The sequence below is a fragment of the Cucurbita maxima genome, unplaced genomic scaffold (assembly GCF_002738345.1).
Source record: "Cucurbita maxima cultivar Rimu unplaced genomic scaffold, Cmax_1.0 Cma_Scf00012, whole genome shotgun sequence".
In the NCBI taxonomy this organism is placed as follows: domain Eukaryota; kingdom Viridiplantae; phylum Streptophyta; class Magnoliopsida; order Cucurbitales; family Cucurbitaceae; genus Cucurbita; species Cucurbita maxima.
This window is the reverse complement of record NW_019272028.1, coordinates 4785665-4803690: the sequence shown is the minus strand read 5'-3', so window position 1 is coordinate 4803690 and position 18026 is coordinate 4785665. Positions and strand designations below refer to the sequence as shown.

At 32.8% G+C, this 18026-nt stretch overlaps 2 protein-coding genes across 4 annotated transcripts; both read left to right on the top strand.

The window, feature by feature from the left end:
- Positions 1-755: 755 nt before the first annotated feature.
- Positions 756-3816, top strand: LOC111487809 (type IV inositol polyphosphate 5-phosphatase 9-like). Of its 2 annotated transcripts, none has more exons than XM_023135350.1 (8): positions 756-869; positions 951-1111; positions 1193-1291; positions 1786-2038; positions 2114-2298; positions 3042-3150; positions 3303-3427; positions 3498-3816. In XM_023135350.1, the coding sequence occupies exons 1-8, from the start codon at positions 849-851 to the stop codon at positions 3784-3786; spliced, it is 1242 nt and encodes a 413-aa protein (XP_022991118.1). In that variant the 5' UTR covers positions 756-848; the 3' UTR covers positions 3787-3816. The 2 variants fall into 2 exon arrangements, with proteins under 2 accessions (XP_022991118.1, XP_022991117.1); XM_023135349.1 differs by having other exon boundaries at positions 3276-3427.
- Positions 3817-13792: 9976 nt separating this feature from the next.
- On the top strand, positions 13793-17863 carry LOC111486909 (65-kDa microtubule-associated protein 6-like). Of its 2 annotated transcripts, none has more exons than XM_023134074.1 (12): positions 13793-13867; positions 14221-14418; positions 14561-14833; positions 14916-15131; positions 15205-15360; positions 15443-15602; positions 15691-15842; positions 16021-16108; positions 16650-16723; positions 16800-16874; positions 16969-17324; positions 17463-17863. In XM_023134074.1, exons 1-11 carry the CDS (start codon positions 13793-13795, stop codon positions 17302-17304), a joined length of 1803 nt encoding a protein of 600 aa, XP_022989842.1. In that variant the 3' UTR covers positions 17305-17324; positions 17463-17863. The 2 variants fall into 2 exon arrangements, with proteins under 2 accessions (XP_022989842.1, XP_022989843.1); XM_023134075.1 differs by having other exon boundaries at positions 17442-17863.
- The last annotated feature ends 163 nt before the right edge of the window (positions 17864-18026 follow it).

The window sequence follows — 18026 nt, the reverse complement described above, 5'->3', positions numbered from 1 at the left end:
AGAGAATGTGTTTGGATTATGATAATATTTATGTTACCAATAAAGTCACTTTTTCTATAAACTCAATTACACAATATTTTATGTTATTAAAAAATATTGGGATTTGAGAAGCAAACCAAGATTTTCATCCTTCTTATTGTCTTCAAATTTTGATTGTGAACCTAATATTAATGAAATTGAATCGTTTTTGTTTTTTAGAATTTTCAAACCCATGAGAAAAATAATGTTCTCATCGAACTCATCACCTTTGTTTTATTCTATTTTGGTCGTGATTTTGGACTGAGTTCCAACACTGAACTTCAAGATTTCCTTTTCTAAAGTATCATGTTTAAGACTCATTCCTTAAAATTCAAAACTCAATGATAATTGGGACTAACTCGAGAGTAACGGTTGCGAACTTACCTTGAGTTTTCTTTAACAACTTCTTGGCGAAAATGGTCGATGCAAGTACAAGATTTTTCATACCTGTTAGGCTCATGTTACACTACAATATTTTATGTTTTTAAAAAATATATGGACGAGAAGGAAACCAAGATTTTCATCCTTCCATACAATAATAAAAATTCATTATATACTAAAAAAAACAAATAATGTAGTTATATTATAAAGAATTGTAAACAACTCCATGTTCTTCAAATTTTGATTGTGAATGTAATATTAATGAAATTGAATGTATGCTTCATTGGACCCTCCCATCCCATCCCCCACTTGCACTTAAATCAATTTCTAATGTTTCATCAACATCATCACAAACGTCATCGTTTTGATCTCTTTTGTAGCCTCTTCTTTACATTATTGTTCTTCTCCATAATCCCATCATCAGCATTGCATCTCATCACCAACAATCCATGGGTGGGAAGCATGGAGAAGTACTCATCTTTTGTCTCTCTCTTTCATTTGGGTTTGAATCAGTTCTTGTAATGGTTCTTTGTTTCCTTTTTTGTTTTTAGGTGATTTGGCCAACATTGGTTGCTAATAAGATCTTGAAGAAGAGATTAGGAAGCCATAACTTTGTGGCTGATACTCCAACCAACAACACCATTCCACTTTATGGTCAATCCTCTTCACTCCCCAATGCCTTCTACAACCCTAAACCCATCCAAACCTACAAGTAATGATCTTAAGAACATATGCGCCCTCTTTTGTTTCACCTTCAAACTTATGATCTCTTTCCCTTTTGTGTTTTTGTTAGGGTTTTTGTTAGTACATGGAATGTTGGAGGTGTTGCACCAAAGCAAGATTTGGACATGGAGGATTGGGTGGACAGTTCTTGTGATATCTATGTTTTTGGGTACTTCTTATATAAGCATGCCTAATAATAAATTTGATATTGTTTCTGTCTCCGTGTTTTCTATTTCTATGAGATCCCACATCGGTATTGGTTGGAGATGACAACGAAACATTCTTTATAAGGATATAGAAATCTAGAAAAGGAAAGCTCAAAGAGAACAATATCGGCTAGCGGAGGGATCATGAGCGGTTACAATTTCAATCATCATTCTTGCAAAATTCTCTCTTTATCTATATAATAAATTAGTTTTATACCTTACTTGTGATGTATATATATAGATATATTAATATTTATACATAAAAAGTGAGTGGGGCAGAACAGGGTCAAGAGCAGGGACGAGGACGGGAATTTAGCTCTGTTTTGCTAATAGGGAGAAATTTCTCCTCTCTCATTTCCTATTCAAACGGGGATTCCTCATCTCATTTGGGCGGATCCCCGTGTGACCAAGAGCCCGTAAGTTAAATATACATCTTTATCTTTGATCACTGATGCAGATTCCAAGAAATCGTGCCATTGAAAGCCTCGAATGTTTTTGGTTCGGAGAACAGAGAAATCTGTGGAGGATGGAATAGAGTGATGAGAGAATGTTTGAAGAAGAAAGTGAAACAAAATTTCAAGTGTATCATAAGCAAGCAAATGGTTGGGATAATGATATCAATATGGGTTCGAAGTGATCTTCATCCATACATTCGGTATCCAAGTGTGTGTTGCATTGGGTGTGGGATCATGAGCTGCCTTGGGAACAAGGTATTATTATACAACATATTTCAACATGATTTCTTGATCTCATGACTCAACAAAGCTTCATTTTGATGGGTTCAGGGATCGGTATCAGTAAGATTTGGGCTGCATGAAACAAGCTTTTGCTTTGTGTGCACTCATTTGGCATCTGGAGGAAAGGAAGGAGACCACAAGAACAGAAATGAAAATGTTTGTGACATATTATGTCGCACTACCTTTCCCAACGCCCCTTCTCTTCATTTCCCCAAAAAGATACTTCAACATGAGTAAGCTCTCTTCCTATCGACACTTACCGTTATTTCTATATTTAAAAAATACCCGTAAAATTTTAAAATAACATAACACTAGTTCAAAAAATATATATATTACTTTCAATATATGGACGATAACCATATATTGATACTTCATAGATTATTTCTCATCTAGTAACACTTTTAAAAGTCTGTGAGTCTTTTTTGAGCCCGGTGCTAATGGTAAATGATATTTTTGAACTGGGTTTTTGAAGTTTTTTTTTTTAAGTTTAAAGAAATTAATAAAACTTTTGAAAATTGAAAAGTATTTTTAAAATAAATATTAAGTTTATTTATTTTAAGTTAAAGCTAGTTTTAAGGGTATTAACCCATTATAAATTCAACTTATTTTTTTTTATTAATTTAGCGTATATCATACTACTACATAAATAGATTAAAGTAATTAATGTGTGGTTGTCCAATCAAGTAGTTAATTACTTGAAAATTGCATGATTAACTAACTGGGAAAGCTAACCTAATTATAAATAAATAAATATATGGTCTACTCCATTATTACTTAGTTGAAATTGTCTTTATTCCTTTGTATTTTTCTACAATTAAATATTATTATTTTAATCCTACAAAAATATTTCTTCCATATTTATTTATTTGTTTGAATTTATTAGTTAGAATTGGTAATTTAATATTGAATTAACTTTAGCGGAAGAATTAAATCTATAATTAATTATGATTTAATCGATCTCTTTTTTTTAATATAGCCGAGTGATATTGCTGGGAGACTTGAATTATAGAATTTCTTTACCCGAAGCAACTATAAGATCGTTGGTTGAAAAAAAAGATTGGAATACACTATTACAAAACGATCAGGTAAAATTGGCGCATAAATACACTTTTCGATCGGAATATAGTTCGTACTTTTAAATATATTCAAATGCTGGTGTTCTTAAATCTGGAGCTATTGAATATTATTGTTTTGTGCACGAGAAATGAAGCTGAAAATGGAGATGATGAATGGTAAGGTATTGGAAGGATGGGAAGAAGGGAACATAAAATTTGGGCCGACTTACAAATATTATCCAAATTCAGAGGCTTATTATGGAGGTGTTCATGGCCTAAAGGCTCAAAAAAGGAGGGCTCCTGCATGGTATTAACCTCCTTTACGTTCTTCATTTCTTATGGCCTACCCTTTTCTAATTCTTAGTTTTAAAATTTAGGTGCGACCGAATTATATGGAACGGAAAGGGGATTAAGCAAGTATCATACGATCGTGGAGAATCCATGCTGTCAGATCATAGACCTGTAATGGCCATGTTCATGATAGAAGTTGAATCCTCGGCGAACTTAAAAACTTTGAGGAGTTTCTTTTTATCAAACAGGTTTGAACCTTTCAATAATTCTAATACCCCATTTGTTGAGGCCGGTGAGAATGAAGACGGTGATGAGATATTTTCAACCGTCGGTTTAGTGTGTAAAACAAAATCGACTTTTGAAAGTCATCTTTAAAAATATTAACTTAAAAATTAGAGATATTAATTCATCCCGTAACATATATAGAAACAAAAAGTTTAGGACAAGATATTTCTAGCGGGTTAATATTTTTTACTAAGAGTTGAATTATGCTTTTTTTTTTCTTTTTTATATTACTTTTTGAATGGAATAATTTATGACAATTAAGTACAAATCATAGTTGTTTAGGCCCAATTTGATTTTTTATTTTTATTTTTTATATTTGAAAGTTCTACTTATATTTTCATCATTCTGTTCAATTGATTTCATCTCTTTAGCAAACATTTAAATGTTTGATCAAATTTTAAAAATCAAACAAGTTTTTTTTTTGGGAACTATTAAAAAAAATTGAAAGAATTTCTTTTTTGTAATAAAAATGGGCCTCCAATAAGTCACAAGGCCCATTACTTAACGATTGGGCCTAACAATGTCATAGAAAACTTAAAAACTTTTTTTTGTAACGAGTCGAAATTTTATACTTAATTTAAGATATATATATCATGAACATTGAATGCGGAAATACTTTATTTAAATTTGATAAAACGTAACATTTATCTTAAAATATAGTCATAGGCTTGTTTCAAAAACACCTTTAAAATGACACAATAAAAGGCTAAATAAAATAAATAAACGTTTTAAATTAAAAATATCTTATTCTAGCTAAGTCTAAGAAAATAAATATCACTGCATGTGTCATGGTCTCAAGTTGCGATGTCGTCGTCAGCCGTATAGGAATGTCTTGCATTAACCTGAAAAAATGTAGGAGCATATGACTTGAGTATTTAAAGAAATACTAAGTAAGTGACTCCACTGTTGAGGTTAAATGCAAGAATATGTGAATGTAATGACGGGATCTATCGTTTAAATCCATTTTCCTACGGCACTGTCCTAACGAGTAATTTGGATGTGTACCATATACTCTACACACAGCCCATACGTGCGAGTATGAATTCACCAGTCAGTTCGCATACCGCTAGGCCACCTTCCTTGTCAGGCAAGCATACTCTAAGAGCTCTTTAGGCCAAACACCCGTTAGAACTAGTAACTGTCACGGTAGCATTAGGTTAACTATAATGATCGTACCCCTGCCTGACTGTCGCAGCATTATGATAAACATAATGATTGTATTCCTGTTCGGTCATTGCAGCATTATGATAACCATAATGATCGTATTCATACCTCGTAACGTACGTGTCCGTACTATCGTGAAGGGTAAGGGGTATCCCCCAATGCATGAGCACACAATAATGCATGAAGTCCCAACATTTTTCATTTTCATTATCATTTAATACAACCCCGTTAGCGTTCCGTACATCTCATATCATTTTTCATATCACTTATCATATCTTTCATGCATATGCTGGGGTAGTATTTCATGCTAGTTCGTCGTTTTGCATGTCAATCATATCATATCATTCAAATTACAAAAGTATATCATATCATAACATTCCATGCTTCCAGACATAATCATTTTCATCATATACATATCATCCTATAACATGTCGCACTATAATATATTATATCATAAACATGTCAATTTATCACATATCTCGTACCATAACATATTTCATATCGTCTTCATATCATATCACAATATATATACATTCATCATTCACATGTCGTATCATAATCATATCATATTATAAACACTTCGTGGACTTATCGTTCCCTAACTTATCACAGCCTTGACATTCTTATATCTATCATAGTCATATCGTTACATGAACGTACCCTAACGCTATCATTCTATCAATTTATCATAATCTCATCCTTTTCTACCAATATCCTAACCATATTCTTTTATCAATCTCTCATATTCATAGCACTTCGAGACGTAACCTAACCTTAACGTTTCGTGAACACATCTTATTTCTATCATTACATTACGTTTAGTGCATCCTTCTTATATCATATCTCAAACATATCATTGAACACATCACACCGTAAATATTATCATACAATTAACATATTATAATATAACATAAACATAATATAAGCATATCGATTCACAGATAATTCACACATATCAGTATATATGACACGTGCAGAACCACAGGCACGTGTCAACATCAAATATAACCATGCCGATAGTAAGACTACAAACCTGGTTAGCTTAAGTTGTTGTCACGAACCTATCTTTAATGAAAGTTCGATTATGTCTCTTGAAACCCAAGTCAACCTATGTGAGCTCATGACATTAGTTTCAAATTTGAATTTTATAAAATTATTTCTCTAATTTAGATTGGTCCATTGTTAAAAGTCTAAAGGTTATATATTTATAATTAGATTTTTATTAAAAACCTTATTTTCTATGGTTATTGTGGTATAAAAAAGTTATAGAGTTATTAAGTTATTTTGTGCTTTCGACCCTTCTGTATTTACTTTTCTCTCTCTATTTAATATAATCTTTGTTGCCTTTTAATTTTGTTCACATGTATTCCAAATTTCTAGTAGATCAGTGTTTTTTAAATCTTTACTTATCTACACGATATAAATTTAATATAATATTATTGATCTGATATGATTTACTAGAATTATGTATAAATGATTAACATTTAGTTTTTAACTCAAAGCTAAATCATTGTAATGATTTAATGAAGACCTAACAATAGCTGTGATTTCTAAAGAAATAGGATAAAAGAAAAGAAAGATTTAATATATACTTGATTAGATCTATCTTCAAGTAAATCTTCATTTCAGGAAGATTTAATGAAGATTTGATAGAATAAAATAGACCAATCTCAGTAGAGGTCATTCTCATTTTTTTTTTTCTTAAATTTGACTATGGTTGTTTTTCTGTTTTTTTTTTTTTCAACAATCGTGACTTTCTCTTCTCTGATCTATGAGAGATAATAGAGGGAAGGGATGAGAGATTAGTAGAGAGAAATGGGGAAGGGTTGTTTTTGTTTGTTTGTTTATTTATTATTATTATTTTTGTTGTGTCTACTTACCCTCTTTGGATTATTTTAATTCATTCCAACCATGTTAATTGTTACTTAAATATTGGTCATATTGATTTAACCAACGAGTAATGATTTAGATATGGCAACAAATGAGACAAAAAAGACTAATGAAGTAAAAGAAAGATACAAACCAAAAGATGTATATATATGTATATGTCTGGTCTCTAGCTTCTTTAATACTCATCGACGATGTTAATACTCATCGACAACGAACATGTTAAGTCAAAATTTTAAAAATAAACTAAATGATGGCATAATAAAATATTTCTCTCTTTTAATGTTGACTTACGTCAACAATGTTCTTATTAATATTAAAATACTTTGATGTATTTTATAATTGTATTTTAATTAATTTAATTGTTGTTCTTTTCGGTCTGTTTTGCATAATTATGTAAAAAATTATGACCCTAGATTTCTACTCAACTTAAAGTCGCTACGGTATATATATCATAGACATTTTGTGCTCATTCAAAACTTTATCATAAAACATAACAATGAACCTACATGTTTCCTAGAAGGTCTTTAAATAAAATAGGTAAAAATTGAAATAGCATAAAGTAAAAATATTTTATACATTCTATATGTTACTAAATTAAATGCATGCTACCTTATGTTAACCTATAGTCTACGAAATTTAAATTGCAAACAAATTTATGCATGTGCCAAAGGAGTCTTGTCTTTATCTGTAAAAATAAGAGTAGCACACGACTTGAGTATTTTAATAAATACTTATTGAGTGACCCCGCTATTGGGGTCAAATGCAAGTACATACAGTCATGAGTGAGACCTATCATATCAGTCTATATTTCTTAGGTGGTTATCCTAAGCAGTGTAATTAGATTTGTATTTACTATTCTACACACATTCCATACGTTCAAGTATGAACCCACCAGTCAGTTCGTACACCTCCTAGACCCTTTTTTGTCAGGCGAGCATTCTCTAGGAGTTGTTATGTTGAACATCCATTAGGAATAGCGACCGTCGCAGCATTATAATAAATATAATGATCATTTCCCTGCTTTGTAGTGTATGCATCCATACCATCGTAAAAGAAGAAGGGGTATCCCCCATTATATGAACACACAATGATACATGAGATCCCAACATTTTTCCTTTCATTATCATGTATAACAACCCTTGTAACATGATATCATTTTATCATAACTTTTCATGCGTATATTGGGTTGGACATTATGTCAATTCATCATATTGCATGTCATTCATATTATATATCATTCATGTTGAGCATATGTCTTATCATAACCGTTCGAGTATGTTTGCCTTTCGTCCACGTATCATTCATGTTGAGCATATTATATATCATTCATGTTGAACATATCATTTCATAACCGTTCACGTATATGACATATGACATGTGTGAAGCCATAGGCAAGTGTCATCATACAACATACAATTTTAACCAATCCGATAGTATAGTCACTTACTTGGTTGACCTTAGCTGACGTTTCCCTAAATTCGAGTATGTTTGGCTTCCGTCCCTCGAGGTTGCTCCAAGTATCGCTGGTTGTAGTTTTCTAATAGAACGTCCATCTCGTTTTGTTAATAACTCAAATTAACTTAAATCGAGAAGAAATTGGACTTTAAAATGACCTTAATTTCTTCACGAGGAAGCCTCTTCTTTCTGGTCTACATAAAGTGCATTGAATGCCCCACAATTTGAATCAAGGAGGATAAGTCAAGGAGAAGTTCGGGACGAAACCAGAGTGGATGACAAAGAGGTGCCTCCGGGGGTATGGAGGCTTTGATGTGCCGTCAATTTCAGCTTCGGGATGGTCGGAACGATGAAAATTTGGCAAAAACTCCTTTACCGAGTCGAGAGACTGATTTTCGAGCTGCGGAGTCAAGCCGCATAAGCCGAAGGAGTTTCTGGCTCAGGCGCGATATGTGGCACAATGAGGTGCTAATGCGTGTGAAGGTCGTTGTCGGGTCAAGGCACAAGTCGTCGAGTTGGATGCCGCAAGCGTGCGGATCGTGGGTTGCAGATCAGTGTTGGGCCGTCTGTAGATGTTTGGATTGACAAGTATTTAGTGCAAGTGTGACAACACCAGTAAGGGACACCTTTTTTTTTTATAACTCAATTATGGGAACATCAAAGTTAATCGTACTAGATAATATAGTGATGTCGTAAAAAAATGTCTGAAACAATTAAATATCAAATCCAAATCAAATAATATTTAGGTGTCTTAATTTATTTTTGCTTGTCCTAGTTATTATATTGTTTAATTATGGGGATGTACTGTTTGATATAATACGGTGGGTGATTGAGTTGGTGAATATTATATACGGATATGGTCAAACTGTATGTGACCAAACTGACAGGAATACAATGCCTTTGAATGTATTATTACGTCTAAACCAAACCAGTTTTGGTATAATCTTCAAAATGTGTCGGCCAATTAATATTATATTTCATACCCAAACAACCCTAATAATTTAATTAGTTTTCATACACATCCACATAAAGTTTAGTAGTTGGATTTGTCACCTTATGTGTTAGCTGACTTTGATTTATCTTTTGACACCTGGCTTCAATTTAAATCCTATTTGCTTATGTTTCCATTTGTTTTTTTTTTTCATCCATGCAAATCTTGGTAAAAACATACTTGACTTCATGATCACAATAATATACTTGATCTTCACGTGACACAACGACAAAAAAAAAATTGTTTAGAATTTAGAATGTGACCTTAAAAACATGAAAAATGTGCATATCAGTATGATTTTTGTTGATTTCTTTCCTGATTTGTTTAAAAGAAAACTGGATTGAATTTGATTAGAATCACTCCAATGGAGAGAACGGTGGGCATGTGTCCTATATAAGGGTTGGCCATCCCTAATCTCAAGCTGGATTGAATTTTGTGTGTTTCAAGTCATCATATTTAGTTCCAAGGTTCATTTGGTCTTTAATTCTGCAGTTGTCCATTTTAGTTATCTAAGTTAGACTAAATCAAATCATTTGAGTTGATGTAACTAACCTATCACTTTAGTTTGAGTTTATACAATTTTCAAACAAAAGAACATATTTAAATTGATTTTATTTTGATCAACGGGTGGATTTCGATATCAACTTCATGAACATAAACTTACATAGATTGGTTTGATATCGACTTTGGTCATGATCATAATTATAAATGCATGCATTCAATTTGTGTGGTTTAGATGAAACAAAAAGAGTATTAATCATTTTCATGCCAATTAAGCAGTCATCATCTCTATCTATCAAACCTTAATTAAATATGATTGACTTCTCATCCACCAATCTTAAATTTCCTTCCATCTTCATAATCAAGCTTTTTTAATCATCAATTATTCTTTACTTGCCTCGTCGATTTGGTTCATATACCCACTTATTCCAGCACCATTTTAACTAACTTTTTTTTATATATATCTATTCAAAATTAATACAAATCCATAAATAAATTCAAATCATTTAAATATATGTCGGTTCCTATAAAATATCAACGGTTTCAAAAGGGTTGGATTGTGAGATCGCATATGGATTGAAGAGAGAAACAAGTACAAGCAAAGATATTAGACCCTAAATAGAGTGAATTATGAAATCTCACGTCGGTTTGAGAGAGAAAGAAACCATAGAAGGGAAATATGGGCTCTTCATTAATTGCCATTTGAATTACTCGATTGACATTTTTTTGTTTTTTTTTTTTATTAATTCAATCCAACTCTACCATATTTTTTATAAGATCCAATAATTTTACTCTAATATATTTTTAAAAATATCAAATAATTAAAAAAAAAAAAAAAACAACCTACAACTCAATTCTTGGATACCCAATAAGAATTTAATTTATATGTGCATTAATTTGTAGATAAGTGTAACAACCAAGTATACAGGAGTAAATATTGTTCATTTTAGTGCGTTACCTATTGTTCTCTCTCCCTAACTATCGTGAGATCTCACAACAAATACTTGTTACTATATCATTCATTATCATATATTTTCTTTAATTTTTATTTATTTATTTATTTAATATTCCATTGGGTATAAATTTAAGTTTGAAAATATGTACGTTGAAGTGTCACATCTGTACAAGGAAATATAGAACCAAGTTGTGAAGGGTGGGGGGAGGGGCCAACACATAAATTTATTAAATGTTACCTCTCACAATTCTCCAACCAATTAATTATTTCATTTTGCTCCATCATTGCATGTTTTTAGCCAACTTTTTTTCTTCTTTTCTTTTAATAACTTATATATGTCTTATAGATATATGTTGGAAAATGATATCATAAGAATCCAATGGGAAGAAATGAGTATCTTTAAACGCCTTATTCTAAGTTTTTTAATATCATTTTTCAAAACAATTTAGATTACACCCTATCTTAAAATTTGATTTTAAAATCATTCATGTGTACCTAAAAAATTCAATCTAATTCGTATAGTTTACGTTGCCATGTGAATTTATTTAGGTTAAGTTTTAATAAATGAAAATTTTATAAATTGATTTGATTCCTTGGTTTCCCTAAATTAGATTAGGTTGAACTGAACCAACCGAAGCAAATTGAGTTATAAATCTTAATTGAAGGTTAAAAAATAAATAAATAGATGTTTTATTACCTTCTTTCTTTAGGAGAAAAAACAAAAATTTGAATAAACTATCTAACCACCCAAATTGCCTAACCCAAAAAAGTTATAGCTCCTTTGGGTCCATTCTTTAATAAGAGTTGTTTTTTAAGATAAATTTTTGTTTTCAACGATTAGGTAAGTCTAAAAAACGTCCAATTCATGAACATCTTTATTAATGCATAAATTTCACAAATATAAAAATTTTCTTTAAATGCAAAGATTAGCTTAATATTTGGAGAGAAATATGAGAATTTTTCATAATAATTTCGAGTTGAACTTTAACGAAAAATAATCAAGAAAAGTTTTTTTCGTTAGAAAATTTGGTTTTTTTGAGACGATAATGAATAGAATGAAATATAGTTCGATAAGACATCATTGAAATCCGAACTGTTGCCTAATTTATATGCATTTGTGGCCCACTCTTCACTTTTACATAATTAAATAAGCTTGTTTTAGGGAAAGGGAAACTTTGGGTTCTTTTTTTTTTTGTTCAATTTTAATATCAATCCCATGTGCAACATTATAACTTTGTCTCTCATTAACCCATCAATTACAATCTCAAAACTTTTTTTTTTTTTTTTTTTTTTTTTTTTTTGTAAAGTTTGAGAGTAATTATTGTTTCTTTTTTAGTGTTATTTATTTTTGTTTGAAATGTTAAATTAAAAGTTTTTAGGGTTTTGAATCAACTCACAAATAGTTGTATTTAACCTTTTCCATGCTCTCTCTTATGTGTCATTTTCTAAGATATGAATAGGAAACCAAACATTTCTCATAAATGTGTGAAAATCTCTTAACAGATAGCGTTTTAAAATCATATGGCAGACAACGAGGACACTGTACTCACATCGATTGAAACAGAAACAAAACATTTCTTATAAAGGTGTGGAAACATCTCCTTAACATACACATTTTAGAATCATGAAGCAGATGACAAAGACATTGGGCTTTCGTTCTTATAACAGTGCGGAAATTTTTCCCTAATAAACGTGTCTTAAAATCGTAATGTTGACCACCAAGGTAATATCAAACCATAATAATTAAATTAATTATAGAAATTTGGATAAAAATATATTAAAGCATGGTTGATGTGACATTATTAAACACCTTTCATTTGGAATTTAATTGCATTATTAGCAAATAGGTTAAGCTTTCACTCTAATTTAGATAATGTCATATTTCTTTAATTTATTAATTAACTAAAGCTTTTTTTAGTCTTTGCCAAATTAATCATTCCTTAACGTATAATTAATTAAATCTTTTGAAATTAATGACATATTTCTTTAATTTATTAATTAATTGATGGTTTTTTTTAGTCTTTGCCAAATTAATCATTTCTCATCTTATAATTAAATCTTTTGAAACTAAATTAAACTGAAAATCAATGGATTGAAATTAATTTCGATAAATTTGATTAAAAATTGACTCGAAATAATTAAAAAAAATTAAAATCTCCAAGAAAGGTATTTATCTAATTTCTAAAACATTGCAGGGAGAAAAAAAAAAAAAAAAAAAAAGAGTCAAAATCAAAATAGCAACATGACTAAATATGAACTGTTCTACTTAAGTCATCCAAACCCACGCGCCAATTCAATATTTGAAACACACTCGCATTTATTATTTGACAGTATAACTCACGCGCTAGATTGAAAGTGGAGGTTGAATCTCCATTATTTATTGTATTAAAAAACAAGCGAAAAATTGAGTTTATTTTTTAATTATAAAATTAATTTTTTTTAATTTTTTAATTTCAAGTGCTCTCTGACTCACCCGAAACCCCAAATTCTATAGAAATATAGAAAATACAATTCTGCTAACGTGGGCATAAATTCTGTTAGCGTTAACTGCCACGTTAGCGCATTTTAGCATAACCTCCAAATTCCAAAAAAAAAAAAAAAAGTAACTTTTATAATTTTTTTTTCTCAAAATATTCACTGTTTTGCTTCATCTTGTTCTTCTTCCTTTTATATTCTCTCTTTATTTTCAAAAGAGCTCTCTATTTTGTTTTAGCGGTAGGTTTCCCTTCCAGTTACTTCTACATAGGTATATATATATATATATTTTTCTAATAATATGCGATGATTTCTTAGCGCTGAGACTTTTTACCGATTTCCCCTGTTTTCTTTGAGATGTTCTTCAGTTTCTAGCTGGAAAGAAAGGGGTTTCTGAAAAGAGAAGGAAATTTTGGAAAAATAGCTTTTGGGTTTTCAGATCTGGAGGAACAGAGTTGGTTCGAAATGTGTCTTGTCTTCATGAGTTCATTCGACAATCAAAACCCACTTGCCATGCTGGTTTCTTTCTGGGTTTGAGCTCTGTTTGTCGGGGGGTTTTTTTCTTTTTTCTTTATCAAAATTCTTTAGCCGCCGCCTTCTGGGTTCCTGAGGAATTTGGGGGATTTTTTGCTCTGTGGAATTGGGATCTGTTGAAAGGAAAAGAAATGTTGGCTGTTGGTAGTCCTTTTGCCAGTGTTCGCACGAGCTCTAGTTGTAATGCTTTACTCAGAGAACTTCAGGTTTATCACTTTCTTTGTCTTCTTTCTTGTTTTGTTTGTAATTTTCTTTACAATGATGGGTTTGCGGCTCATGATGAGTTCTTTTGGGGGCTATGAGAGCTGCTACCGCTAATAATTCCCAGGCTAGTTTTGTGCTTTTGGACATTTGAGGAGTAATGAATCTCTTCTGGAAGCTCTTTTTTGGGGTTTATGTTGAATTGATAGCCTTCTCCGTTGCTCTCTCTTTCTCTTGTTTAGATTTGTCCTGAAATTTCACTGTATCTTTTATGGTTCTTCTGATGAGGAGTTTCATGTGTTCATGTTTACAATTCACCTGATAGAAGTTCACTGACTCTCTCCTCTAATGATTTCAGCAAATATGGAATGACATTGGCGAGAGTGAAGCTGACAAAGACCGTATGCTCCTGGAATTGGAGAGGGAATGCTTGGAAGTGTATCGGAGAAAGGTCGAGGAAGCTGTGAATGCCAAGGCACGACTCCATCAATCCGTTGCGTCAAAGGAGGCCGAGGTTGCAACATTGATGGCTGCTCTTGGTGAACTAAGTTCTTCGGTAAAGATACATTAAAGTTTCTAGTGTTCGAGAACGAGTTCGAGGGTCCTTGCAATTGTTCTTAACTTATTGGCAAGAGTTGAATTATGTTCCATGACCATTTTGGTTGATTGTGTTTGTAATTTGTTTCCTGTGGTGGCAGAGTCAGGTTGAGAAGAGGTCCAAAACATTGAAGGAAAAGCTTGCTTCTGTCACTCCCTTAGTAGAAGAGTTGAAGACAAAGAAAGAAGAGCGTTTGAAACAATTTGCAGATATAAAAGCCCAAATCGAGAAGATCAGTGTCGAGATTTCAGGATATAGCAACCATCTTAACGACCACACGATCATCAATACTTTAACCTTGGAAGAAACAGACCTGTCTTTGAGAAAGCTTAATGAGTATCAAACTCATCTTCGCACCCTGCAAAAGGAGAAGGTTCGAGAATAGTAACTTAAGGATATCATGTGAAGCGATTTATTTCACGTTAAAATGATAATTAACAAGAAATTCTTTGCAGTCTGATCGACTTCATAAGGTTTTGGAACATGTTAGTGAGGTTCATTCTCTCTGTGGCGTTCTTGGCGTGGATTTTGGCCAGACTGTAAGTGATGTGCATCCGAGCTTAGAAAGAACAAGCGTGGAACAAGCTACAAATATCAGCAATAGCACATTGGAAGGCCTAGAACACACTATTCTTACATTGAAAGCAGAAAGGAAAACTCGAATTCAGAAGGTAAGCTCATTCAGATCATCGCTCGAGATTTCGTTCCGTTTGTCCTAATTTTATAACCTGCCTTAACCTGCAGTTGAAGGACATATTAACATCACTATTTGAACTTTGGAACTTGATGGACTCCTCACATGATGAAAAGAGTAAATTTTCCCGGATAACTTCCATTGTACGTGTACCCGAAACAGAAGTCACAGAACCAGGTCTTCTCTCCACAGAGACGATTGAACAGGTTTGGAGCATTGTCAATATGATTTTCATGTCGGCCCTCGATATGAAAAACGCTCAAGTTCCATTTTGGTTGATGTTTCCAGGCATCAGCAGAAGTGGAGAGGTTAACTAAACTAAAAGCGGGTCGGATGAAACAGCTCGTAATGAAGCGAAGGTCTGAGTTGGAGGAGATTTGTAGAATGACTCACATTGAAGCTGATCCTAGCACAGCTTCTGAGAAATCAAGTGCTTTGATAGATTCAGGTAATCAAGTCCTAGATTATTCAAACTTTCATCAAACTTACTCTTCCTTAGTTATACAAAATCGACTTCTTGCTTTGCCGTTTTATAGGTCTCGTAGATCCTTCTGAACTCCTTGCAAACATTGAAGTGCAAATCGTCAAAGTAAAAGAAGAAGCCACAAGCCGAAGAGACATAATGGATCGAATAGACCGCTGGCTGTCAGCATGTGAGGAAGAAAATTGGCTTGAAGAGTATAATCAAGTAAGCTGAGTATTTTTGGCTTAGCCTGCAATTTTATATCGTGTTCGCATTTAAAAGTTATGAACTGCATGTTTGGATAGCTAGCAGGTTTACGAACGCTTCTTGTTTTGCTAATAGAGTCCAATGTGATTAGTTCGGTTTGCCTTAGTGTACTAACATCTTGTCATTCAAATTGCAGGACGAGAATCGTTATAATGCAGGGAGAGGTTCACACGTTAATCTGAAACGTGCAGAACGAGCGAGAGTGACTGTTAGCAAAATCTCAGGTATTTTTCTCAGGAAGAAGTTTCTCTTCATACCAGGATGAACAATTAATGGAACGTCCTTTATCCTTATATTTAGTTGGGTTAATCAATCTAAATATGGAAGTTTTAACTTTATCAAGTTGATTTGTTAATGAGAACGAATGGTGAAATTGATATGTCCCACAAAACGAAAGTTTCATTAAAAGATGTGAGATCTCACATTGGTCAGAGAGGGGAACAAAGCATTCCTTGTAAGGGTGTGGAATCCTCTCTCTGGTAGACATGTTTTAAAACCGTGAGGCTGACAGCAATACGTAATGGGCCAAACGGACAAATATCTACTGGCGGTGGGTTTTGGTTGTTACAAAAGATTTCCAAAATTTAACCAGCAAAACATACGAAACGAACAATAAGTGCCAAACTCGACGTTCTTAAAAGCAATGGTTGAACTAAAGAAGAGTAATGATTTCACTGATTGTTCAAGTTTATTTCAATGAAATATAAACTTCTAAAGGTTAAAATTTGCATAGCAGCTATAGCTAATGGTGTTATTTCTTTTCAGCTATTGTTGATAATCTGATAAACAGAACTCTGGCCTGGGAAGATGAAAAGAAGACTATGTTTCTTTATGATGGGGTAAGGATTATCCTCCCCATCCTTTTATCATCTGCATCATTTAGAATGGGAAGCTTATTAGTTGTTCTTGTTTCAGGCAAGATTGGTGACTATACTTGAAGATTATAAGTTAAGTAGACAACACAGAGAAGAGGAGAAAAAGAGACACAGGGTACTTTAATTTATGTTCTTATTTTGAATTATGAGCTTAATCCATTCTCTTTACTGCCGTTTCCTGAAGAGAAACAAAAACCTTCCATTCCCAGGATCAAAAGAAACTCCAAGATATCCTCCTAACAGAAAAGGAAGCTATGTATGGATCTAAACCCAGTCCTAGGAAGAGCAACAGCTTTAGGAAGACTAATGGATATCGTGCGAACGGGAATGGATCAATGACGCCAATGCCTCGTCGAAACTCTGTTGGTGGAGCGGCCCCAGAGCTCCTCACTCCTAGATCCTATTCCGGGCGCCAAAATGGATACTTCAAAGAAATGAGGAGGTTGTCTACTACACCATTGAATTTTGTGGCCATATCTAAGGATGATACAATGTCATACGCTTCCATTTATGGATCTGAGCCAGGTTCTCCACCCCAGAGTTAAATCTTAATGCTCTCGTCATGGTATGTTTACTCACTTCTAACTGAACGGTGAACTCGATTAGATATCAACCAAAACTGGTCGAACTAAAATGGTTCCCATGGCACTCTTTTTATTTCAATTGTGATCTATCTAACCAGGAGCTCGTATGTGATCTACAGGGAAGGCACAACGGTCACAAACGGGATATTCGTATACTTTGTGAATAAGAAACAATTTGTAAACTAGTTTACAACTGTGATTCAATAGGACAACTTGGAGGAGGGAATGCAACTAACAGGTCGAGGAGACGTAAAAGATGGTGTTTTAGCAACTCGACGCGTGTATGGTATAAAATAGGTAGTGACAATAACAGATAAGTAGCTCGAAACCATGCATCTAAGGTTTCTTGTATGTTGAAATAGGAAGATTTGATATAGTAGGGAGTGCGACCACAATGTTGTGTGGATTTTGTTAGTGTTTTATGTATTGTATATATTTATGTTTCTCAAACTAAAGCAACCATTCGATTTTAGATTCTTGATCTTTTGGAGATGATGCATATTCCAGGTGTTTTTTTTTCTGAGTATTGAGTGTAATCCTTTTCATCTTACTGTTTGTTTCCTTTTAACTATAATATGGTAAATCTCCCTCCCTCGTACCCTGACAAGGCATTTACCTGGAGATTGAACCAGGTGCAACATCGCAGATGATCTACTCGAAAATGTCTAAGCCAAGTTGCGAAA